Source organism: Salvia hispanica, chromosome 3 (genome assembly GCF_023119035.1).
Source record: "Salvia hispanica cultivar TCC Black 2014 chromosome 3, UniMelb_Shisp_WGS_1.0, whole genome shotgun sequence".
Lineage (NCBI taxonomy): Eukaryota > Viridiplantae > Streptophyta > Magnoliopsida > Lamiales > Lamiaceae > Salvia > Salvia hispanica.
In genome coordinates, this window is record NC_062967.1 from 20,756,652 (window position 1) to 20,772,766 (window position 16,115).

Sequence of the window (16,115 nt, forward strand, 5' to 3'; positions counted from 1 at the left end):
TATTTTATGCATGTAACTGACGAAAGAATGACGATTTAAAGGGGAGAAAATGTTATAAGAGACTCTTTCTCATTTTACTTTATCTATATTTTAATTATTTATTATTACTACCTTCGTTTTATAATAGGAGTGGAATATGGGGTCCACTTTTTCATATTGGTCGAGAGTCTTTCTCATTTTAGTTTATCTATATTTTAATTATTTATTATTACTACCTTCGTTTTACGATAGGAGTGGAATCTGAGGTCGCACTTTTTTATATTAGTTTTATAATAAAATGTGAGTGAACTGATTTAGTGGAATGTGGGACTACTTACCATTTATGAAGAAAGTGAAATGTGATACTTATTGTGGGATGGACCAGAATGACAAAATGTGACTCTTATTGTAGGACGGGAGAGTATCATTTTTCCAAAACACGTGCAAAAAAAAAGTGTCATTTATAATGGGATGGAGGGAATATATAATAAAAAGAAATGTGTCATTTCTAATGGGATAGAGGTAGTATATTACTTCCTTTGTCCCTGAAAATTTGTCACTTATCTCTATTTTCGTAATTCTAAAAATTTGTCACATTTCACTTTTACCATTTTTCATGATGGACCACACATTCTACTAACTCATTCTCACTCATATTTTATTAAATTAGTATTCTATAAAAGTAGGATCTATATATAATTTTTTCAAACACATTTTTCGTTATATTTCTTAAAATCCGTATCAGGTCAAATAGTGACAAATTATTAAAAATGGAGGGAGTATAAACATGGACCAAGTTTTCTCTCGTCCACATTAACTACGGTTCAACGCAGAAAGTATTTTTGAAATTGTAGTCTTGGGATAAACAGCGATCACAAAACAAATATCAATCAATCGACAGTGTATGTAGCTGAAATTATGTTCAAAATGAACTTTGAAGAAAAAAAGAAAAGAAAAAAAGGGATTGACGCGTATGACATTTGGCAGGATTGTAAAATTCAGAAAATAATTGCTGATCCGTATTGAAGCAAGACGTGGCGTGGCTACTTTCTTGTGTTGTGGCTGTGGCCTGTGGATGCTATACTTTGCACTTTTCATATTTTCATCACTAATCCGTTAGCTCTCCTCTCCACAAAATTCTACTATATTCTTTTCACTAAAATCCAGCGCACGTCTTATAATGAATATTGCTATATTTAATTATCGCATATGCACATACTTGATAATTATGCTAGAATGTTCTTTTATACTCTCCCCATCCCTTAAATATTGTCAAAGTTTAATCGGAAATGGATTTTAAGAAATATAATAGAAAGTAGGTTGAAAAATTGGTAGGATGTGCGTTCTACTTTTAAAATATTAATTTTATAATAAAATGTGAGTGAGAAATAGTAAAAAGTGAAATGTGACAAATTTTGTGGAATGGATGGAGTATTGTATAGAAGAAGAAGACGCAACTTTATAAGTCACAACTAAGACGTCAAATTTAAAAGGATAGCGATATTAGAATTAATTAAGTGATGAGCATAGATATTTCCAACTTATTTACTTTCATGTACAAACTTGTGTATTGAAATGAAGTAAACCAATGAAAATTTATGATAGGTTGATTTGTGTCACTGAGTTTTCTTTCACTTTTCACACTATAATAAAGTTATTTGCGATAAAAGGTACATTGTGGGGCACAAGTATGAAGTGTGGAGAATAGAAAATATGGAAAGAAGAGCTCTACTTGCTGATGCTGAGGATGACCAGACCAACTGATTCCAAGTGCCCATTGCGAACATCTTCTTCTTCGTTGTTATAGGCAGTAGAAGTAGTGTTTAATTCTTGTTTGTTCAACTTTCGCAATTTCAAGGTGTACTAGTCAAAACACCTACTTTCACCTATGCAGCGAGGGTGGATCCCATGGAACGGTGACGTTTTTGCCTCAACTTTTACAAACTTTGCTTTATTCAGATGTAGCCGAACTATCTAAAATACACGTACCGATTCATAGTAATAATGATTTTATCTAAATAGCGATTAACTAGGAGCTTGTGATAAATTTGATTTCATAATCAGTTGCATCAGCTTCACTTAAATTTAATTTAACTATTAATATTATGGTAAATTAATGTACTATCAATGAATTATATTTGATATTATAGTTAGAGACTTAAGAGCTTATCGGTTGCAACTAAGAATTATCAATTCTATTACTCCATAATTTATGAGTACTTAATAACTAAACTAATACTCTCTCCATCCGCGAATAAGAATCTTATTTTTTCATTTTAGTCCGTCCGCGAATAGGAGTATCGGTTCATATTTACTATAAATGGTAATATGGCTCCACATTCTACTAACTCATTCCACTCACATTTCATTTAAAACTAATATATGCAAGTTGGACTCATGTTCCACTAACTTTATTCCATCCGCTTTTCTTAACAATTCTTAGAACTCGTGCCGCCAAATTAAAGAATGAGACTCCTAATGACAGAATATAAGTGGAACCCATATTCCACTAACTTTTCTAAATATTTCTTAAAATCTGTGCCGCAAAGAAATGAGACTCCTATTCGCAGACGGGGGGAGTATTATTTTTTAAATTATTTTTTGTGGACTTCTTCTTGTTGATCTCATAATTTTTAAAATTAAAATATAAAAATATATTCCCTTCGTCCCTGAAAAATATAAATATTTAATTTAGCACAAATTTTAACATTGACATAATTAATAATATAGTGTAGTATAGTGATATAAGTTGTAAACATAATTTAAATGTTCTGAGTAATATATATTGAAAACAAATATTCAACAAGTTATTAATACTATTTTTTATATAAATAAAATCACTATTCTACCAAATTATTAAATAATTATGATTTAATCAACGGTAGAACTAGTAGTACAATGTTGAGTAAAATCATTTATCAAATAAAACATTGATATTGCATACTACATCGGCAAGTTAAGCTTAATTGAAATAGGCAAGTGATGCAGTGGTAATCGAAGCAAAACGTCACCGTTCCATATCACAGTAGCCCTGCTGTGTTTTAAGAGCATCCATAATGGTCGGCAAGCGACCGGCTAGCCGATTCCCGGCGCTGGCCGGTCCGCTCGCCGAACCATTGCAATCGGCGAGAAATTCGGCGAGTGCTGACCGATTCCCGGGCGCTGGCCGATATGCTCGCCGCCATTGTAGGCTGGCGATCGGCGAGCGATCGGCCAGCGCATTTTTTTTAATTAAATTTTTCGACACACTATATATACGCGATTTTCACATCATATTCATTCGCACCACTTGTTTTAACGAGTTTTTTCTCTCTCTCTTAATTTTTGTACAAGAACAACAACACGAAATGGATAACAACAACGAGTCTACTCGATGCTAGCTTGCCGAAGAAGCAGCGGCTGAACTATGCCGGTGATTACAGCGGCAGCAGCGAGCGGTTCCCACGACCTCCCCGAGGATGTTCAGGAGTTCCCATCCCCTCCATTGTTTACTCGCCGCACTCGCCCGGTTGGTCAAAGGCAGGCGCAACGGGCAGCGAGGGAGTCGCCCAGGGGTCCCAGGAGGTCCAGTCGGCATCCCCCCTGCTGGCAAGTCGACAACGAGCTCGCCTTCTACGCGCCTCAACAAACGCGTAAACAGATGCACAAGATCTTAGCTGAATGGAGGGAGGCAACTGACCCCGTGGAGAAGAGGTTTCTTCACTCAATGCTCGAGAGTATGCAGGTCGATTTGGATGTCGCCGCGGCACAGTTGGGGGGATCAGACGCGGGCTCAGATGCCGCAAATTTGGGGGTCCCAGGGTGGCGGCAAGGACGGCGGAGACGGCGACGAGAGTAGAGTGGGGTGGGGGCTCGTGTGTGGAAGCCCGATTTTTTTTTATTATGTAATTTTTTTTAGTTAATGTACTTTTTTTTATTTAAATAAAATTAATGAATTTTCCCGTATATGTGTCGTAAATTTAATTCCGTATTTTGTGTTTAGTTCCGTAAATTTTTAGTTGTTTTTTTAATTTTGTTTGATGTGGCTAGCCTATTGCTTGTCCAGTTGCTTATCCTGATAATATGGCTGGAGGAATTTTACATAGCAGGGGATCCACCCCCATCTTGAGCTCACTTTTACCTTTGTCCTTTTGTACTTGTTTAGTGTAGCGTAGCATATAGACTTTAAAGCCTATATGCTCGTGTCATTGTAAAGATGATATCTGATAAGCTCTATCTTAATTAGGGCTCGTTTGATATATTGGATGGGTTATGCACAGGTGAGATATATCACCAAGTTATTGGACTAGTCTACAGGCCCAAGATTAAATTAACTCATGTTTGATATGCAATGTCTATAAGTTGTGGCCTCCAATTTTCAGTTCTCTAATTTCCCTCGCGTTTTTCCCTCTCTTATTTCATTCTAATTTTTCACTTTCTAATTTCCCCCTCATTTTTCCCTCTAATTTTCCTCTCTAAATAGCCCTAGCGGGAATCACAATTCCCTTTCCTTTGCAAGATTAAACCACTAAGAAGCAATTCTTCAAACACCTACAAGTGTCACGACCGCACTTTCTAAGGATAGAAAGCCCGGTTGATCGTTATCTATAAATACCCCCCTCTATCCTCACTTACATTTACCCCACTCTTGTGTTAATAAGAGTTTCTCTCTTCAATCTCTCAATTCTCTCTCTTTGTCTCCCATTTCTCATTGTGCTATTTGTGCTTACATTTGAATTATTCAAGTGCTACTCTTATATTACGCATTGTTATACTTGATCTATAGTTCTATAAGTTGTCTTTCTCAATTGCTAAAACAAAAAAAAAATTATAAGTCCATATTTCTACTATAATTCCATAAACTATCAAGATGTCTTCATCCCGAGAAGGTCGTATTGATAAGGGAAAAGGAAAGTCCAAGAGGCCAAGTCGAAAATCCGTTATTGATGAGATTTCTCAAAGGAACATGGATATGTGGCAGGTTAATATTTATTATCTACTAATATTATTAATTATGAATTACATTACATTATTGTTCATAATGTTATTTGATATTTACACTACAAATATTATTTTGTAGAATCGAGAAGAGCAAGATATGGCCAATGCTATTGCTCTCTCCCGCTCTCAATCCCAAGGCGGACGTGGATATGGAGGCGATGCTTATGTTGGTAGTGGTAGTGGTGCTCCCGGTCCCGGTGCCTATTCTCAACAAATTCCAACCCCGGTGAATCTTGATGACGACGATGATGACGAGGAGGAAGAGGAGGAGGAGGCGGAAGAGGAACAACAACAAGAAATGCCACCCCCACCACCACCACCAAGGAGTCGTCGTGGTCGTGGTCGTGGACACCCTCCTCAACCTCCTAAACCAGTTGAAAGGACTTTAACCTCAGATATCATGGTCAAACATTTCAAGAAGGTACGAGATAGTACCGATCCGAACACTTTTAATGTGTATTGCAACTATTGTGAAAACGTATACACATTACGAAAGAGTGGAGGATATGGTACATTTACCCGTCACATGGAGAAAGCGCATCCGGTCGAGTTTGGTATCGCTCCAACCCAAACTCAACTCAACTTTCAACATGGAGGCGGGACCGGGAGTGGGACGGGTTCATCCCAAACATCAGGTATGTGTAGCAATACTCTTTTAAAATATGATCATAAAAATGCTCTTAATGTGATGTCTAGATTTGCTGTGATGAAACATTTTCCATTCAATGCTTTTGATAACGATGCTTTTGAGTCGAGTATGCGACAAGTTTATAATGCCGCTGCAAGAAAATTGAGTCGAACTTCTATGACTCGAGCTGTTGTTAGACAATGCATGGAAAAGAAGGTGCAATTAGGTACGTTTATTGTTAACTTGGGTCATAAAGTTTCGATTTGCTCTGATGTGTGGACTGATTGTTTTTGCAAAAATTCATATATGGGCATTACTGTGCATTTCGTTGATCACAGTTGGACTTTGAACAAACGTTTGATTGCATTTCGGGAATTTCCCGCACCACACACTGCACAAGCAATTGCTCAATTGATCATTCAAGTTTTGAATGAATTTCAATTGATCAATAAAATTTTTTCTGTTGGTTTTGATAATGCAAGTGCTAACACTGCTAGTATAGATGATCTCATCAGTGCATGTTCTCCTGTTATTGATGGCAAATATTTTCATGTGCGATGTATTGCTCATATTTTGAATTTGTGTGTTCAAGATGCGATCGATTTGTGGCAAAAGTATGTTGATCCTATTAGAACTGCTGTTAAATTGATTCATAACAAAGCTCCTATTGGTAGAGCTTGGAAGAAATATTGTCATAGCAAGCAGTGCAGGTACACCAATTTTCGTTTGGATGTTTCAACTCGTTGGAACTCGACGTACGATATGTTGGAGTCGACTTTGAACCACATTGAGTATTTATGTGATTTTTTTAGAACTTGCCCGCATGTTCCTTCTGATTTGCTTTTGATACCCTCTTGTTGGGACCACAACATGGATTTGTTTCGATTATTCCAAGCTTTCAAAAATGCCACTGTTGAGTTATCCGGTGTTTATTATCCTACTTCTGTGCGCGTTTTGGAGCATTGCATGTATGTGGCAATTGGTTTTAAGACATGTGTGAAAAATACTCAATTCATTGAGTTGAAGGCTATTTTGTTTTATATGGTTGAAATATTTTGCGCGTATTCCAAATGTGTTTTTGATTGCAAAATGCTTGGATCCAAAGTGGAAGTTGCATGGTGTGCATAAAATTTTAGACATGTACTATGGTTGTTTGCACGATTTGGATTTTTCTCAACTTCGCGAAATGGGCTTGACAAGAGGAGAAAGCTTCGAACTAAATCTTCCGAATGTTGAAGAAATCAAACTAAGGTTAGATAGTGCGCTTCGTGCTCTCTACGGGGAATATGAAATGCGATATAACACCATTCACCAGGTACGTGCTCCTCCTAGTCCTTCGACATTTGATTTTGGTGGCGGGAATTATAGCAATGTCATGATTGATCCCGACGTAGTATCACAATTGCAAGATCTATACGGTGCTACAACCAATAGGACTAGAGCTACTAGTGAGTTAGATATATATTTGGAATCGCGCTCTATTTTTCAAAATCCAGGTCCCCCTACTCAACAAATTGACGTCCTTGATTGGTGGGGAACACATGACAAAGAGTTTCCGATACTTTCGATAATGGCTAAGGAGATTTTCGCCGTTCCCGCTTCCACCGTCGCCGTGGAGCAAGCTTTTAGTGTCGGCGGTTGTGTCCTAGACGACAAAAGGAGCAATCTCTCCGCCAAAAACATGGAAGCCACTATGTTACTTGATGATTGGGCAAAGGCGGACATGAGAGCACAAGAGCCGGATTTCGACTTTCGTGTAGAGAGTGATGGTGAAGAGTTTTCCACCGATGACGAGGTCGGAAGCGAAGGCGCTCAACAATATCAATGACGGGGGGGCGGTGAACGGCGAGCACGGCCGGCCAAAAAGGTAAGCAAGGTAAGAGAACTACGTGGGCTTTGATTCCTCAATAAAATTGTGGATACGTAGGCAACTCAACTTAAATTTGAAAAGTTTAACTTTGAAAGTTTAAGTTGAGTTCAAGCCCTTTTCAATTTTTTCCTTTTTCCCCCCATTTCATGAAATTCCAAATTATATAGCAAAAAAAAAAAAAAAAAAAAAAAAAAAAAAAAAACCGTTGGAACCGCCAAAACCGAACCGGAACCGTGAGAACCGTACGAAAACCGGCGGTTCGGAACCGGAACCGGAACCGCCAGGTTCCACATTTCGCGAAACCGGAACCGGCAGTTCCGAACCAGAACCGCCGGTTTACGAACCATGGGCATCTATACGTGTATGGAGACATGACCATCCAAGTACTATTCTATCGAAGGATCTTCATCGTCTATGCTCAACACCACCCGCCGTCATCACTGCTCAACCTGCACATTTTTAAAACAAATGCAGGGCTGAGTACTTGGTGTACTCAGTGGACACGTGCGGAAATATATTTTACTGAAAAGTAACTGGTTTTGTCAAGCCACTACTGAGTGAGCTCGGGGTTTTATCTTGAAAGGCCCGAGGACACTAAAAGCATTTTCTAAGTAAAATCTTTGACTGTAGTCTATTTTCCTGGAACTAATGCCATATCTGAAACTGTGTGAACTGGGTATGTATGGGCTTACCCCACTTACAAATCGGAATTTCTTTAAACTGAAATGGTCTAGTAGGGACGTCGCCCTTGCTAGACAAACAGATAGGCAAAGTTCAAAACAAAACTTGGCAAAACAAAACGTACTGAAAGCATTCGTACTGGGAACGTAAATAACTGAACTGCATTCATAGTGCAAAACATACTGGGAACATAAATAACTGAAAGTATATCATATAAGGCTCAGGTAATATCATATCACAATAGAAAGCTCGTAAAATACTTTTCGTAAAAACTGTAACTTTAACAAGAAAGCCCACATATTATCACAATAGAAAGCTCGCAAAATACTTTTCATAAAAACTACGAACTGGAAAGCCCACAATATACTTATTGTAAATACTATACATTAAAAAGAAAGCCCACAATAATACTCTCATAAAAATTTTATAGTAAACTGAAAGCCCACCTCATTCGCTTAAATTCCTTAACTTGAATTTCTCGCTCTGATCTTAACTCGCGGAGATAGTCCTTTGTGAAAAACATAACATAACAACATACTAATTAGACTAGAGACAAAATCTCATTAGAATGCATGCCTCCTATTAAATTCCTTTTATTCTTTCATTAGGAAAAATTCTAGAATCTCGCATATTAATTAGATCATTACAAATATCTGTCCACTTCTTTATTAAAGTCCCTACAACAAGGAATGGCTTTCCCTCTAAAAATAAGACCTCAAGCTTCATCAAAAAGAGAAAACTTCTACTTGCAAACTACTTCATAGAGATCAAAGACCTAGAGTACTTCATTGGTGCAATGAGTTGGAGAAGGATTTCAAGAATATCAAGAACGACAAGGATTCAACCTACAGGTTTTATTTGCTTTAGTTTTATGTTCAAATTGTCTTCCCTTCAATCTATGTTTTTAGCTTATTCATTTATGTGTAACTAAACTCATAGGATTCTAGGGATGTGTTAGCAAAGACTTTGGTTATACAAATTCCTTTTTCTATTTAATATCCGTTTTGTTTTTACTTTATTTCTTCCCTAAGTAATTTTGATGCTGCATGATTGAGTGACACAATTGTGTACATATAACTTGCTTCATAACTGTGACAGAGTTCTAGCGAGTTAGATCCACTTAATAGACGCTACAGTTAGCTTCCCTTAAAACGGCACTGTTAATTGAGAGTGAGGATCTCCGATGACAGCCGCTACACCACGAGGCACGCGAGTTTCCTCCGTCCAGCGCCGGCGCCTTTCTGTGGTCACCGTCGCTGCTCGGTCCGCTTCTCAAACTAGTGCCACCGCCGGTTCGTCGCTGTCCCGCAGTGATCTCCGGGGCTCCGTCATCACTCGGCTTCCGCCGGACAGCCTTACGCACTAAGCTAAGTCATCTATCTCTTTCTTATCCTTTAAAGCTTGGTCTATTAAACCTTGAGTTCGCAGAGTCTGTTCTTGTTCCGTAGTTTTAGCGTTAGGCAGATTATAGATGTTCTTCAAAGAAATCGGCAGTAGATTGGCTAAAATCTTACGAGCATGTAAGGATTTCTTTGGTTTGGTGTCCATACATGATTAAAGAATTTAGAAATGTTAAGTTGTTACTGCTACTGAGTTTGGGTAAAAAGGCAGTAGCCTGTTGTTTCTCTTTCTCATTAAATGGTAAAGCTCCAAACTTTTCTTATCCCAAGCATGGCGTTTCAAACGAGGCAAATGTTGTGATGTTTTACTATTTCTTCCATTTATTTTAGCATGATATCTTAGGTGTGGTGCTTCTACATGATGAAAAGAAAGAGCTATTTGTTGGGGTTTGGTGCCCCTTGCACAATGGAAGACTTGTACAAAATATAAATCAGACACGGATTTATTTGACCGATTATGCGATTAATCAATTCACATGTTAAACAGATAATTGCATGATAGAATGCAAATAATTCATGCTCATAGAAAGTAAATCCTAAACATGATTTCTACAGTTTAGAGCTACAGATTTAATTCTCCAAAGAATCGTCGATTGCTCGCGCCTTCTCCACGTGATGATCGTCGATTTCTCGCGCCTTACTTTTATGCATTGTCTCCCTTGAAGCTAGGGTATAATACATGTACATAGGCTCATCAAAACAACCTATAACACTGTGCTTCATGTATTCTTTCTTAAAATGTCCATAGATTTAGAATTCTTTAGAGCTTTCAAGTTTGGAAACATTCTTAAGAGTTAAGATCCTTTCTTCGTAGAGTTTAAACATCTAAAAACATTTTAATTTTGTATTAAAAATATTTCTATAAAACATTTACTTACTAATTTAGACATAGACATACCTTCCTAACAGATTTTTCATTAAAACGTTTTTCGTCATACATTTGGGTAGATACGGGACAGGTTTCTTCATCGGGCCACTTGGGTAGATACGGGACATGTTTCTTCATCGGGCCACAATCAATGAATGTAGAACTCTGGCTTGAGTTTATGAAGGGCACAACACCTTTTATCGTATATGGCCAACAAAGAGCAAGTTTAACAATAACATGACACATATATAGTGCTGGGGTTTGGTGCTCCTTCACAATGGAAGTCGTGCATAGTTAATAAATAAATCATAATATGAATCTATTTGACTGAGGATGGAACAATCAATCAAATTTTTAGACAATCAATTGTATACAAGAATAATGCACATTAATTCATGCTTAAGAAAATTTAATCCCTAAATCATGAGTTTTTCCTATGGTTTTTAGTTACATACTCCCTCCGTTCCATAGTAATAGAGTCATTTTACCATTTTGGTACGTTCCATAGTAATAAAGTCATTTCCCTTTTTAGTAAAAGTCAACACATTTTTCCACACCTACTTTACTCTCTCTTACTTTTTCCTCTCTTCATCTCTTTACCTTTTTCATTTTCCACTTTATTCTCCCTTTACTTAACTCACCTAATACAATTTTTCTTAATCTCCGTGCCGAAAAGTTTCGCTTCCATTACTATGGAACGGAGGGAGTACTATATTATCAAAAGAATCGTAGATTGCTTGCGTCTTCTCCACGTGATGTTCTTCGTACTCGACCATGAACCTTTGGGTGGAAAAAACTAGTCAAAATTGAAAAGGACTTGATTGGGAAGACGACATGACTTCAGATCTGTGAACAACTAAAATTTAAGTCCACCGGTGAAAGTGGTCACGAAAATTGTGACTGAATTAGGTTAAAATCTTTTTTCTAATCTCCTTTTTTTTGGGGTTCAAAATTGCATGAAATAGTCTTTGAAACGACGTCGTTTGGGTTAAAACCAATCATTGCCACATATATGTCTCAACTTTCCATATAAGATGTGTCTATGCCGGAAAATTTATATACATGTTCGACTGGGGATATTGGCACAATTTCAAAAATTTGTGATTTTTAAGACAACTTTTAAAGTTCATAGGAAACATCAAAATTTACCAAAAATTTATGATTCTTAAGACCAAATCCCTTTTAACATTATTCTTGCACTAACAAGTTGAAATTCAGTTATACCCGTCATGGACTGCTCGAACGAATCGTGGCCGAATTTCATTCACCTCCTTCGCGTTTATGATCTTTTCATTGCCAACATTTATCTTTACTTTGTTCAACATCAATTTAACACACTATTTTGATGGAGTACTTCATTAATGATGGACACTAGTTTGTATATATATTTTTTAAAGTTTGTATCTTTTTTCTCATTCTACACAAAAAAATGTGTTTTTATATGTGGAAAATGATCAACACAAAAATTGATCTTAATACAAAAAATTAAAACCAAATTCTGACCATGAGATTTGACAATATAATAGTCAATAATTAAATAAAAACACAGAGGGTCATTATAAAGCAGTTTTAGGTCATATTATAAAATTCGGGTTTGAGGTCATGTTAAGATCATTTTATGTCATCCTTACTATATTGATGTAAAAATAAGCTTACGATAACCTAAAAATGACCTTCGTGTGCTTGATTCTGCATTTTTGTATTAAGAATGAGTTTTACATAGATCAAAACCCTATGCTAAAGTTAAAAGGAGTAGATGTGAAAAATGTAATTATAACATTATAAAGAGAGAATTGAGTTGATTATTTCCAAATAAATACCTGTGGATTGATTTATTGGATTTGCAAAGGGTGTGTATAGCTTGTTTCTCCTAGGCGGGGGCGGGGCACTCGTAGCTTCTTTCGGCCTTGCTATTAAAAAGACACAAACAAATAGTAATAATTCACTGTTCAATGAAGAAAAAGGCAAGTAATTGACGGTTTGAATATATAATATTTTTAAAATTAAAATTGTAATTTAATATTGCAATTGGTAGATCGAACGGAGTTGCATAGAGGAAGGCTAAACGTCTAGTGGCGGGCAGCCATGCTTTCTGTCGAAAAAGAAGCGGTTTCACCCTTCTCATTTTAATTTTACTACTACTATTATTTGATGTGGGGCTTATTTATTTTTAGGACGATAAATAGTAATTGAATAAAAAGGATTAAATATATGAGTATAAATTTATAAATAATAGATAAATGAATATTGTTGATTGAATTATAGTTATGGATGAAGATAGCCCAAATATGTAATTTAAATTAGTTATATGGGAGGTATTAAAATGACAAAACTCTTTACTATGACATCATACCACCATTTTAGGTTATTGGATCTGAAAATCGTATGTTTGTCAAGTTGCCATGTGGCAGCAAATTTTAATTTTGCTGAATCAATTAAAAACACGGAGGGGTAAAATAGGAAATCTTTAATTTTTATATTACCATATTGCAGTGTTATTCATTGACTATTGCGGTCTTACCACAATAATATTGCAGTTTACCACGCCAGCAATATCTAATACATTAGACTGCAATCCGTGTTCTGTTCACGAAATTTAGTCCTAGACGTCCATAAATGAGATCTAACGGACATATTGGTGGTATGGTGTTATCTATCTATGGTGGCACATAGTGCTCCCCTATCACGTTGTATATAATCATTTGGCATATAGTATCATATTTTGTCGTAAATTAAATTTATTAATTTTGTATAATTAGTTATGGTTATTTTAAGGTTTGGTGTGATAATGAAAATATTATTCTTATATAGATGTTATAATTATTATTTTAAATCATCATTATTTCAAAAAAATTGAAACTCCTTCCATCCCATATACCATATATTTATTTTCGTCCGTCTTATAGAAATAATCCATATTCATTTATGATAAATTATACAATTTCAATTATTTTTTTCTTCTTCTTGTCTCTTATTTACCAACACATATTAAATCATATGCTAATTCTGAATGACTCATTTCCATGGAATGGAGGAATAATTACTTAAAAAGTTTATTGAATTGAACTAATTTTAAATTATAGTAGTAAACTAAATTTCAGCCCCCAAAAATTGGACAAATGACAAATTGACATTATATCTTGCCCGCTGAATTTTAGATTTGACGGATGACAAATGACAAATGACAAATGACAAATGACAGTAGCATTCTTATAGGATCTTCAGTTCTGTTCATTAAAGTTTGGGTTTATGAAACTTTTACTCACAATCTTTTTATTCCGTTCCCTCTATTTTAAGTTTGTGATTATATCTGTAAGAAAAATTTGTAAAATTTACATTTTTAAGTTAATTGTTCTAATTGATATATAATCCTCTTAAAAAATATGTTTCATTTTGCAAAGAACATTATCTTTTTGACAGAATCGATAGGACAGGCTTTAGAACTCCCCAACCCCTAATTTGCATTATTGACATCTACATTTTAAGGTTTCATTATCTGAATTTTGCAGTGTCATGTTGCATGGAAGCTAGATCGGGGTTTGCAAGTAAAAATTGTATTTTGATTGACATAATTTGAAAGTTATAAATTTTAATAAAAAATTTAACAAACAATTTTCCTCCCAAATATATATGCGTGATAACAAATAGAGAATACGGAGAAAAACTATTTATTACTACATATATTTGATTTCAATTTAACCGTACACTACAGAAGCAGTAATAACTAATAACTTTCCCAGTCGTGGACCATCCAAAGAAGTTCGATCAGAAATCAAATGAAAACAACCAAAATCACGCTGAATCTACTGCCTGAACCCGCTGCCTAGCGAGATATTTTTCCCTTCGTTCTCTCTGTGAGATCAAAATCAATATCAACATCAACATCAACATCAACATATGATTTGGATGTGTTTTTTATGAAAGTTAAAAAGGAAAAACTCACCCATTCTTCTATAACATGACCTTCGCCTATCATCTTCGGACCTGCATTTGCTCGGGGCTTTTTGCGGGTTTCTATTGCAGCATCGGCCTCAGCCAGTTGGCGCTCCAGCTTTTCCAGTGCCTAAAATCACACAGTGTCATCATGGTCTAACTGTGAAAGAAGGTGATCGATCGTTGATTAAAAACTTACCGGATTAGGGCGCTCTGGATCTAGGTAAACAACCTGCAGCACGCGCTCAACCACCACTTCATCCCTTTGCTCATCAAACTGCATCAAAATCTCAAACTGCTCATAAAAATATCTAAGATTCGATATCCGATATTAGTAGTTCACAACACTTACCAGTTCAGGCGCATAATCAGTTCCTTGTTTCACCTTAAGACTGATAATTTTGAACTTAGCCTTGCGCTTCTCATTGTTTTGAGGAAGCTCCATAAACTTGAATACTGTCAATAAATATATCAATTAAAATCATGATTTTGTTTCTTTTATTTTCAATTAAAATAAATGACCATAGTTACCAGTAGCTATTAGGCTTTGTCCAGGAGCAAGGATACCTCCAGGTGGTCGCATATAACTACTCTTCGGTGCAGTAGTTTGAAACTATTGACACAAAAAAACAAACTTTTATTTCACTATTGCCACACATAGATATTGAATTTACAGGCCAAAGGCAAATAAATGTGAATGAACGATGTGCAAAATGATCCTAAAACGAATTAGTGATAGGAGGAGTGGTCTAATCGACTTATACAGTAGTGTCAGTTCGATGTACGATATATTTATATTTATTTTTATTTCACTTCCCAACATAAAGGTCAATAATTTCAAATAAAATAGGTGAGTATCGAAGTAAGTTCACATCAGACCTTGAAGGCAACGTGAGAGTTGCTGGAATTCTTGATCCGCACAGCGCTTCGGCCCTGCTTTCCCGGCTCATCTTAAAAACGCAATCACAGCGTAATCAGTAAAATTAAAATCAAAATTTAGTTACGAATAATCGAGAAATGAAGCAACTAACATGGGAAGTAGAGTTTGTTGGAAGGATCGAGACTGAGCTTCCGCCGTCCAGGGAAGAGCAATTTCGCAATGAACGAGCGGCTAACGACGCCGTTTTGGTGTGACTGACTTTGCCACAACCGGAAAATCCCCCACTTCTTGTGGCGGTGATCGTCAACTATTGCCATTTCCGACGAAACAATTCGAGCAATTCACTCACTTATCAAGTTGTGTGTGTGTTTTTTTTTTGAAGAAAAGTCAATCGTTTATATACGCGTGTGCCAGTTTGTTAAATTTTCCTTTTTTTGATAATAAAAAGAATCATTCATTACGAATAGGTCAGTTGCATTCAATGTCATTTTCATTTACATGCCATTATCCTTGATGTCGGTGAAATTATCCTATTGTTTGAGATAGGATCTTAACTTTCTATCAACAATATTGTTTTTATATTTCATAATTATATTATTTACGTTATTTCGCGATGTTAACTTTGGTCAAACGCGTCACGACAAGTTATATAGAAGTTGAATCGTTGCTTGTGGATGTTAACTTTGGCGAAACGTGTCACGACAAGTTATATTGAAGTTGAACCGTTATTTATGGATGTTAACTTTGGCGAAACGTGTCACGACAACTTTATGGTGATCGAAGTTGTGTTTAATTTGTAACAAATTAAAACGATTCCTTAAGAATGCTAATAAATATAACATTTATCTATAACGTTGAAATATGGTGTTCCAACTCAAGATTTTCAAATGGAAATA

General features: G+C 36.0%; 1 protein-coding gene across 1 annotated transcript; it reads right to left on the reverse strand.

The window, feature by feature from the left end:
• Nucleotides 1–14,027: 14,027 nt before the first annotated feature.
• On the reverse strand, nt 14,028–15,589 carry LOC125215805 (vesicle-associated protein 4-1-like). Its single transcript, XM_048117360.1, has 7 exons — nt 15,371–15,589; nt 15,219–15,289; nt 14,871–14,952; nt 14,692–14,795; nt 14,539–14,616; nt 14,350–14,469; nt 14,028–14,258 (listed from the first exon to the last, which is right to left on the reverse strand). Exons 1-7 carry the CDS (start codon nt 15,534–15,536, stop codon nt 14,199–14,201), a joined length of 681 nt encoding a protein of 226 aa, XP_047973317.1. The 5' UTR covers nt 15,537–15,589; the 3' UTR covers nt 14,028–14,198.
• Between the last annotated feature and the right edge of the window lie 526 nt (nt 15,590–16,115).